Raw genomic sequence first — 11,011 nt, 5'->3', positions numbered from 1 at the left:
AAAAAAAAAAAAAAAATCAACTTTTGTCCAGCCATTATTTACTGAACTCTTGTACTATGCTAGGCATTTTCCTGAACTTAGAGGATCTAACAACTAGTAAGAGAGATATACACTCACTTCACAGAACTTTTGGTTTAGTGAGATATATATTTGTGTGTGTGTATACACACACACACACACACACATATGGTAGTTCAGTAAGCAGTATGTTTAGAGAAATACAGGATGCTATGAGAATGAAGACATTCCAAAGGGAGCAATGGGCTCAGGTGAGACCTGAAAGTTAAATAGGAGTTAGCCAGATAAAGGTGGAGCTGGTGGTTTCTCCCAAGGGGAGGAGCACTTGCACAATGAATGCCACAGTGCCTGGCATTGTGGGAGGTGCTAAATAAATGTTTGGGGCACATGCGAAGGCCTAGAGGTATGTCAGTGGAGAATGGATGGAATTGAAATGTTCAGGATGACTGAGCCCTGTTAGGACTAGAAAGAGATGAAGCTGTCGGAGAAATCTATATCATATGACGTGGTAAGGTGTCAGTACTGTGCACTGAAAGTGAGGGAGACCTTTCACAGGGGAACCAGCTGATCAGCTCTGCAGTTTGTAAAGTCCCTTCTGGATGGTGGTGGTGACAGTGTGCCGTGGAGTTGGTTCTGACTCAAAGCAACCCTGTATAGGGTTTCTGAGGCTGTAAATCTTTACGGGAACAGAAAGCCTCATTGCTCACCTGTGCAGTGGCTGGTCGATTCGAACTGCTGACCTTGTGGTTAGCAGTTCAGCCCATAATCCTCTATGCTACCAGAGCTCTTTTCTGTATGAAAGCGTGGAGGATAAATTGGAGACCAAAGTGATTCTGAGCTGCAGAGACCAGTTAGCTGCTTGGACTATGGTAGTAGAAGTGGGAGTGGAGAGAAGAAATATTGATATTCAAGAATCATTAGGATTGCAGTCCTGGTGTGACGCTACTGGCTAATGCATTGGACTGTAAGGTCAGTTGAACCAAAAGGTCGGTGGTTCAAGCTCATCAGTTACTCCTCGGAAACCCTCTACAGGGTCGCTATGAGTCGGAACCACCTCGACGGCACTTAGCAACAACAGCAAGCTCTAGGATTAGGTGATGTGTTGAATTTGAGCAATGAATAGAAAATTCAGACTAATATTTGTGGTTCAGGCAGCTGGTGTCACCGGTTGAGATGAAGAAGCAGGTGGTCATTGGCACTTCTGTCCCTTTGCTGACCCTGCTCTTTCTCAAAAAACCTTGGAAACCTCTCATCACCACCCCAGTTTGTGGTGACTCCTCTTTCCTTAATGTTCCCACGTTTGTGGGAACTATCATCCACTCATTCAACGCCTGCTGTCGCGCATACCCGACCACAAAGTCTTTGAGAGCATAGACATGTAGTACACCTGTTAGTGTGCCCCCTCCAGAGTGGTGTCTGACTTAGCCTTATTACAGCCTGCCGACACATTTGTGGGAAATGGTGATCTGACTTGAGATCATGTAGTTAGAAAGCCTATCAAGTTTGGGGGCTATCTTCTTTTTCTCTCCTTTTTTTTTTTCTTTTTTAACTTTTTATTGTGAATTGAGTGAAGGCTTATAGAGCAGATCATCAGTTTTACATTCAATAAGTCCTATACTTTGTTTCATTTCAATGGTTACAATCCTCTCCTTGTAACCTAGTTATCCCACTTTCTCCCTATGGTATTTGTTTCCATTCAACCTTCTTTTCCAACCCTTCTGAATTTTGTCTTTAGGCAAATGCTGCCCTTGTGATCTTGAATGATAGACCATTCCCTGGTATGGTAGTGTTGTTGTCCTTCCTGTATACTTAGCTCCTGCTTGGCTGGAAATGGAGCCATGGGGCTGAGTTCCGTTCCAGGCCTGCGAGTGATCAAGGACTGTAGATCAGTAAATCTGGTCTTTTGTTATAGTTTTGGTTTTGTTCCACAGGTTCTCCCACCTCTCCAGGGCCTTCTAATGTGGTCTTTTTCAGAAGTTAGTGAGTGGTAGCCGGGTACCATCTAGTTCTTCTGGTCTCTGGGTCGTGGAGACTGATATTCATTCACATTGGTCCTTAGTCCATTGGACTATCTGATTCCAAACATCTTCCATTTTCATCACTTCTCTTTTCCTTCACGTAGGAAGGGACCAATAGTTTCACCTTAGGTGGCTACTTAGGAGCATTCAAGATCCCAGTCACTATTCACCAAAGTACAATGCAGAACACTGTCCTTTTCAACGGTGTTGTACCAACTGACCATGAAGTTCTTTGGGTGTAGCATTTCTTACTATCTTGGGAATGTTTTGTAGCACATTACCTTTTAGGAAAGAAAAATGGAACCTCAGTTGTCTCTCTACTAAAAGTTTAAATTTTTAAAATATTTCTCTTTTCCTTTCTCCTTCCCTCAAAGTTATTGAGATCTTCATGCTAAGCACTTTACTAGGGGCTGGAAGAATTTAAAGGAGAAAACACAGTTTTTTGCTGCCAAATGGTTTAGTCAAGTGACTTGTTTTACCTTTCTTTCTGTCCCAATTTCAATTCAGACTCATGGAAAAGGAGGGAAAAAGGTCATTCAGACAGATGAGTGGAGAAACGGCCTCATTGAAGAACGCCTCGAGTACGCCCTTGTCAAGGTGAGTTATGGAAACACATACCGTGAACTGGAGATGCCGAGGCTCGTCGTGCATGTTGATGTTGGTGCTGGTGCTGGTGAAAGACGCTCCTTAGCCTCTGGTCCCTGACTGGGGCTGTTTTGACTCCAGAGCAATTTAGTAATGTTTGGAGATATTCCTGGTTGTTGCAACTGGGGCTTTGGGGTGGTACTGACATTCTGTGGCCAGGAATGCTGCTAAATATCTACGATGCGCTGAGATCGCCCTCACAACATAGAATTCATCCAGCCTAAAATGCCATTGATGCTGAACTTGAGAAACTCTGTTTCAGACCCAAGAGTTTTGTCAGCAGGTAAACCCTGAAGCTTCTGATAATTGGAATTTTAAGCAAGATAAATATAATCCTTTACCTTTATTTTCCTTATTTTGGTGAGTCTATTAGAATTTAGAGTCCTTTTTTTAACTCTAGAATTTAAGTTTTGATTTCTTGGACCATTTGTGAGTCACATACTTCAATTTGTGGAACTAGTCCACCACATGCCAAAATCCTTAAGCCGGAGACTTGAGAAGAGCTTAGCTCCACTAGTGAGGGCTGGACACATTGTGGAGACGTCAGAGAGCTCTGTCTCCCACGAAGTCCCTTGTGCAGTGTTGGTCCTTGTCCATCCCTTTAATGTCACGGTGAGAAAACAGACCAGCCTCACAGGAGATATTTATTAATGTATTAAACTGCCAGGATGCAAAGTGTATTTTATTATGAATTTGAACGTTACTTGTGAGTTTTTTCTCTCCCTAAGAGCTTATTTCCATTAAGTGTTTTTGTTTTTTAAAGTTTTTATTGTGGATTGAGTGAAAGTTTACAGGGCAGATCATCAGTTTTACATTCAACAAGTCATGCCCCTTGTTTCATTACAATGATTATAATCCCCTCCATGTACCTTCAGATAACAGTATTTCTCTGTATTCATTTTACCTCTTTTTTTCAAACACTCAGGAATATATAATGATTTACACCACCAAAGGGCATGTTCTGCAAGTCTGCCTCCTGGCCCCCAGCTCTCAGTCCCTCTCTTCCCATGAGTCTAGAGTTCTCAGCTGCTCCCTGTCTCCATGACCCCATCTCTGCCTCCGTCTTTAGTGTCACTGCTTCTCTGGATAGGGGCCTGTATTCCGTCCTAGGGTCCTCTGTTCCTGGACTGTAAGATTAACCACTCCTCCATTTTTGTTAGAAAACTTCTACCTTTATGATTGTGACAGTCGCAATTAGTCATAACAATTGCTCACTGTTGAATCATAAGAATCTTACCCCATCTCTTTTTACCAGACCCATCTAGACAAGATGAAAACTATTCAGTGGGGTCTCTTTCTTCCCCCACACACTCTTAAACTAAACTCCCTCTTGAAACCTTGCAAGCCAGTCACTGGTGCCTTTATTGCCCCCTCATTTTAGGTAGCCATTGTCTAAGTTGCCTACCCCTATCTACCGTGTGTACAGAAGGGATAGCATTGGCACTTGATGTGAAGATAACCTTCCCTCTCTGTTGGTATATAGAGCTACTGTCTCCATGAGTATAGGTCAGGTTTGTCAAATTGTAGCAGCAGGCGTTTCCTTTATCAAAAATTTCTGTGATGGTTTTTTTTTTTATTAATCTTCTTCTGGTCGACTTCTGATTATCAAGCCATTGAGGCTAGGTCGAGTGGGTACTGCCTGCAGGTTTGGATGTTCTTGTGCATCTCCCCTCACTTCATATCAGCTGGATGCTTTATCATTGAGTGTTTTACTCAATAAAGCTACCTAAGCACTTTGTTTAATTCATTTAGTCCTCCAAATGACTATGTGAGGTAGGTACTATTGCAATATTTTAAATACGGAAGCTGAGGAGAAAAGCTTTATGTGTTGCATGGGCTAGTGATGTTGTTGTTGTTATTGTTAAGTACTGTTAAGTCAGTTCTGACTCATACAGACCCTGCATAGGGTTTCTGAAGAGCGGCTGGTAGGTTTGAACAACTGACCTTGGGATTAGCAGTCCAGTGCTCATCCTACCACATTACACAAGGACTTCAAGTTAGTGATAGAAGGCAGGATTTTAACCCATCCATTTTTATTCCAGAACCTGCAATCTTCACTATTTCTGATTCATTCTTTGTTGGCTATTTGTCTTAAGAGAATTGTTCATGTGATTTTTATCTGATTTTTGTTCTTATGCAGCTATGTTCAACTGTTTATGTTTTGTTGTTGTTGTTGTTGTTGTTCATGTGATTTTTATCTGATTTTTGTTCTTGTAGGGCATTGAAAAACATATTATTGAGGATACTGAAGAAGCCAGGTTAAACCAGGAAAAATACCCCCGACCTCTGCACATAATTGAAGGGCCTCTAATGAACGGCATGAAAGTTGTTGGTGACCTTTTTGGAGCTGGAAAAATGTTTTTACCTCAGGTTGGCAAAAGACGGGAAGACATTTTCCTAACTGACTCTTTTCTGTATCTTTTAATAGAATAGTGAGTTTGGGCCTATTTCTCGGGTTTCACTTTGAACAAGATCTCAGAGACGTTGAGATCTAGTCTAGTCATCTTTTCTCTGTATGTATTTAGGAGTACCAGTAATGTCTAGAAAATTCCATTTTGGGGTACTGTGGAGGTTAGCTGTTACCTGGAAGTTCCTAGCATATGAATCTTCATGTTCTAATAACTTGTCATGCTTCTTACCGTCAATATTTAGCTCTCTTCCCCCACCAAAACCAAATCCAAGGTAAATGTAAAGTTAGTAGTATTAAGATTTAATTTGACCATCTAGTGTTTGTCTTTAAAGGTGTCTATTTTGAAAAAAATTATTTTTGTTTCTAGTTGTTGTTGTTACTAAGTGCTGCAGGTCAGTGTTGACTCATAGCAACCCTGTATCGGGTTTCCAGGGAGCAGCTGATGGGTTTGAACCGCCTGCCCTGTGGTCAGTGTTGTTGTAAAGTGCCGTCGAGTCGGTTCCGACCCAGAGCAACCTGTTAACGGTGATCTATTAAATGACATATTTCCAATAAAACTAGAACTCTTATTTTCAGTTACAACAGATGCCAAAGACTTGTGCATCTAGTTGGGGATCTATGAGATATAGAAAAACCTAAGGGTCTCTGTTCTTGCTTATGTTTAGGTGATTAAGTGAGTTCTATGCTGGAGATTCTGGGGAGAAGGTTGAAAATGGGGTCTTGGTGAAAAAGTTTGAAACTTGAAGGATATAACAGACTTGGAGAAGTAACAGGAAATTCTGGGCGGAGGAAAAATAATGTGCTAAAGTTCTTCTCGTTGTTACCATAGAGTCAGTTCTAACTCATGGCAACACCATATAGGGTTTCCAAGGAGCGGCTGTGCAAAGCGACCTTGGGGTCCAGTGCGTTATTCCGCAGTACCATGCTAGGACGTTGCAGGACAAAAATTGCACACTTTTAATTTCTAGTCTTGTTTTCTGTCTGCTTGTACTTCATTATTGACCTTTCCCACAGGGAACTTATCTTTTATCTGCAAACTCTCCAGGGTGAACTCTACTTACCTGGCCTGAGGAAGAAAACATGCAGTTTTAATTTGTGCTAAAATTTCATAAGCAGCAATACAGGTGATTTTAGGTCCCATCAAGTCGGTTCTGATTCATAGCAACCCTGTGTGCAATGGAACACAATGCTGCCCGGTCCTGAGCCATTCCCATAATCCTTGCCGTGTTTGCGCCCACTTTCTCAGTCATGTCATTGAGGCTTGTCCTCTCATTTGCTGACCCACTGCCCTACTTGTCATGATGTCCCTCTGAGGAAATTGGTAACATGTCCAAAGTACGAGAGACAAATTCTTGCCATTCTTGCTTCTAGGGAGTATCTGGTTTGTTCATTCTGTGGCAATCCATGTGGTCTATTCAATGTAATCTTCACTAACACGACACTTTAATGAATTTCTTCTATCTTCTTTATTCATTGTCCAAATGAGGCTATTAAAAATGTCACGTGCATATGAGACTGTGGAACAGGTCATGATTTTAGTCAGGTGCACCTTAATCCTCAAAGTGACAGCTTTGCTTTTAAAAATAGTAAAGAAATCTTTTGCAGGGGATTTTCCCTGTGCAATACATCATTTGCGTTTTTGATTGCCGCTTCAATGGATGATGATTATGTATCCAAGTAAAATGAAATTCTTTACAACTTCAGTATTTTCTTTACTTATCAAATGGTGATGTTTATTGGCCCACTTGTGAGAATTTTTGTTTTTAGCTTCCGGACTGACAGAGGAAGGTTTTATGCTAAAGTTTCCTAATTCAGTTGTACTTTCCCAGGTTATAAAATCAGCTCGGGTTATGAAGAAGGCAGTTGGCCACCTTATCCCCTTCATGGAAAAGGAAAGAGAAGAAACTAGAGTGCTCTCTGGCACAATAGAAGAAGAGGCAAGTTGTGGAGGGCCCTTTAAGGACTTGGCCTGGCTGCGGTGGGGGGCTCCGTCTGTGTGATTGGCTTTCCTGTGGCTGTCATTGAAGATGAAACGAGCCAGCATCTGTCTTTTCTTTTATCGAGATCAGGATACTTCTGAATTTTCCTTTGAATGGGCTTTGTGAAATCTTCAATATAAGTGTGCTTTTTCAGCCAAAGCCCATGATTTTAAGACAAAACCATTCATTCATTCATCTACTGGCCATTTACAGAGCGTCTGCTCTGCCAGGTCTTGTTTGCACAAGACTTAGTCCCTGCCTTGAATTAACTGAGTAATGTTCTGGTTTTGGAGACCTTTCAATGAGTATTCTCTGCATACTGGTAATGTCCTTGGCACCACTTCTGGATTCCATGGTAATGTCCTGGCTGCACCACCATAGAAAACCATTAAGGTTTTCTCTTAACTGTCATTAGTTCCCTGTGAAGCTCACTCAGCTCTGGCCCCTAGGATCCGGATTTCTTAAATTCATGGGAGTTTGTGACAGGCACAAGCAAACATAGTATTCATTTTCTTTCTTTCTTTTTTTTTTTTTTTATGCTGACAGTGCATAGAACAACAGTGTGAGGAAATGGGAAGAAAACTAAATGTCCCTCTGCACGGGGCTGTTTCGATGTTTTTCAGATTCTGATGGGACATAGCCAGTTAACTAACTCTGCAAGTGATGTAACCCATGATGTTGGTTAGGTGTTTTAGTTCCCTGAGCTAACCAACTCTGTAGGTTCCCTTTGAACTGTTTGGGGGTGTCTACTTGGAGAGCATGTGATTTAAATTCTCCATCTATCTGTAAGCTTATCTTGGTTGATTAAACCACTTTCCGTGGCAACATCGGTCAGACTTTAGAGGCCTAGGTAACCTGCTCGCATGTAATTACAATCATGCTTCCTCTCCAGGATCCTTACCAAGGCACTATTGTGTTGGCCACGGTTAAAGGTGACGTGCACGACATAGGCAAGAACATAGTTGGAGTGGTTCTTGGCTGCAATAATTTCAGGTATGTTTAAGAGCTCACCTCTTTCAACCCTATTCTGTGTAAATAGGAAAGCATTAACAGGGTGGTTACTTATTGGGTCAGAGAAGTGGCTTATGACAATGGATATTAGAGGTGATTTATTATTTCTTTTTGCTTACCTGTATTTCCAGATGATCAATAGTGAGCACCCACTATAAGTTAATGAAATAAATTAATGATTGCCTGTCTACTGTGTGTTCAGTCAGGACAAAGCTATTTTGAAGCTTAAGAGGTGTAAGACAACTTAGAAGCTTCTTGAGTGTTGACCTCAGGGCGGAGGCTCTGCTCTCTTCTTTCTCAATAAACTGTCCGATTTTTAAAGTGTGGTCTCACAAGACCCTGACTAAATGGAGTTTTGTAGGAAGGCTTTGCTGTATAAGTCTTTCTTTACTTTGCTTAGAACAGAACCATGAATGTGTCTTAGTGGCAGTGAACCTAAGTTTCTGGAAAATCCTCGACTGATGTATCTTATTATAATGAATAAATATACCACATGATGTTATTTCCATGTTAAAATTGGTGATTTATAGAAAGAAATAGGTTTTGCTTAGATTTCAGCATATTCTTTATAATGAAAAATGTAATGTAACTGACTCTGGTTCTGTTTCATGTCCAACCAATAGCCTGTTTCACTCATTTGAATTTTTTCTCACTTGAATTTTCTCTCCTGAGAAGCGAACCCTGACTGGCACTGTGATAGTGCCCCTCGAGTTCTGTTTCCTTCCTGTCAGGTAGCCTTTACCTGTTAGGCACCCTGCCTCCTCCTGATGCTTTCATCCATCTCTGCTTTCAAAGCTTGTTGAATACAATGAAGAGCCGTCCAGGAAGGCTGGCTCCAGAGGAGTTCTGTCAGGATAACACAGCTTTTCCTTTAACTCTATCAGAAGCATTTCTATTTACCTCTCACTCAACTGTCAAAAGAACCAGCATTTCTCCTACTCCTAGAAGTGAGAAATACAGTTTCTGACAACTTGCATTTGTTATTTTGTTTTCAAGATAAACTTTTTGGAGATGGCAGTGGAGGTTGTTATCCTGGGATTTTATTCATATATAAGTAGTGGGATAAGATGTACACATTGCTGTGGTTGTCTCAGCTTTGTAAATCTGATGCTGTGGGTTTCTATTTGCATTCATGACAACTGGTTAAAATTAAATTCCACTTGTTGGTGTTGTTGTTAAATGCCATCGAGTCGGTTCTGACCCATAGCAACCCTGTATAAGGTTTCCGAGGAGTGGCTGGTGAGCTTGAACCACTGACCTTGCAGTTCAAACAGCTTTGCAGTCTGGCACGTAAATGTTTACATGTTACCTACCACATGCCAGGCATTATTCTAGAGCCACTAAAATGATTTAGTCAACTTTTCTGAATAGAAGTTTACTGTGTGTGTACCAGGCTAAATAGCCAGGAACCTATCCAACTAAGTGTCCCTGGTGCCACTGCAGGATAAGCACTGGACTGCTAACCAGCAGGCGACTGTCTGCTCTTGTAAAGATTTCTTGTCTCAGGAACCTTATATAGAGTCACTCTGAGCTGGGACTGGCGTGACAGCAGTGGGTTTGGGGTATCCAACTGAGGTAATGTGGTATGAGCTCTGTAGGAAAAGGTGTTTTATATGTAACTTCCTAAAAGCAGTTCTTGAGACGTCATTAAAAAATTAAGTAATTAAAAAAATTATTACTTATTTTGACTAATGGATCATACAAGGATGCTACCCACCACTTCAGTAAAGACGTCTCAAAAGGTCAGGCAGAATCATGATGTTAACTGGAGTAGAACGTTAACCACTGTGAAAAGCACACCTAGTTCCTGTCTTGTGCATGGAGGGTTTGCTTGTCTTTGCTAATAAATCGAGCTGGAGAAAACATCTTCTAGTGAAACTTGTATTTCTTTTTATAAAAGCATAAAAGAATGTGCAAACGTTACATAGGTTAAACATCCCTTTGGCTTGTGTCTTACAACACAAGAGACTCTAGGCATGCTGGTGGTAGTGATGTGCCGTGGAGTCGGTTCCGACTCATAGCAACCCTGTACAGTATTTCCAAGGTTGTAAGTCTTTAAGAGGGAGCAGAAAGCCTCATCTTTCTCCCGTGGAACGGCTAGTAGTTTCGAACTGCTGACCTTGAGGTTAGCAGCCCAGTGGGTTAATGCGCTGAACTTCAGAGTCGGTTTGAACTGCAAGGTCGTTGGTTCATGGTCACTAGCCACTCCTCAGAAATCCTATTCAGGGTTACTATAAATTAGAACCTACTCAATGGCACTTAATAAGGGATGTATCAGGCCAGCTGTGGTTAAGCATTGCACTGCTAATCTAAAGGTCAGTAGATTGAACCCCCCAGCCCCTCAGTGAGAGAAGCTGCGGCTGTCTGCTTCCATGAAGACTTACAGCCTGGAAGCCATGCAGAGCACTTCCACTCTGCCCCATGGCATCGCTGTGGGCTGACGTGGGTTAGGGAAGTGGTCCCCAAGAGCCCGCTACCTCACATTTGTCTACCACGTCTCAATTTATGCAATCATGGAACAGATTTTCCCATTTCCTTTTTTCGATTTTTCTTTTTCCTTTCTTAGTTTCTTCCCTTTCATCTCTTCCTTGTCTTCTAGTCCATGCATTGCTTGCCTAAGAGCCCTTACCGTCTTTCTCATCTCACAGATGATCCTGCTTAGAGAAGTGGTGCAGGGCTCGTAAATGGCAGACATCCCCCAGGCTTCTCATCCCCAGCGCTGGGGTTCTACACTATGTCGGTTGACCTTCCAATTTTTTTTTCAATTAGAAACTTCAACCAATTGTTTGTAATGTCTAATATTGTTAAGTTGTTGTTGTTGTTGTTGTTAAGTGCTGTCGAGTTGGTTCTGACCCATAGCTACCCTGTATAGGGTTTCTGAGGCTGTAAATCTTTACGGGAGTAGAAAGCCTCATCTTTCTCCTGCAGAG

The 11,011-nt window shown here is 41.7% G+C and overlaps 1 protein-coding gene across 1 annotated transcript in view; it reads left to right on the top strand.

The window, feature by feature from the left end:
* Positions 1–11,011, top strand: part of MTR (5-methyltetrahydrofolate-homocysteine methyltransferase) — a 170,889-nt gene that overhangs the window by 112,487 nt on the left and 47,391 nt on the right. Inside the window, exons 18-21 of the mRNA XM_006872011.1 lie at positions 2,544–2,633; positions 4,899–5,051; positions 6,921–7,028; positions 7,963–8,063. Coding sequence (XP_006872073.1) covers positions 2,544–2,633; positions 4,899–5,051; positions 6,921–7,028; positions 7,963–8,063 — 452 coding nt within the window. The remainder of the gene's footprint in view (positions 1–2,543; positions 2,634–4,898; positions 5,052–6,920; positions 7,029–7,962; positions 8,064–11,011) is intronic.

Source organism: Chrysochloris asiatica, unplaced genomic scaffold (assembly GCF_000296735.1).
Source record: "Chrysochloris asiatica unplaced genomic scaffold, ChrAsi1.0 scaffold00179, whole genome shotgun sequence".
Lineage (NCBI taxonomy): Eukaryota > Metazoa > Chordata > Mammalia > Afrosoricida > Chrysochloridae > Chrysochloris > Chrysochloris asiatica.
Note: the sequence above shows the minus strand (reverse complement) of the source record. Positions and strands in the feature narration are given on the sequence as shown.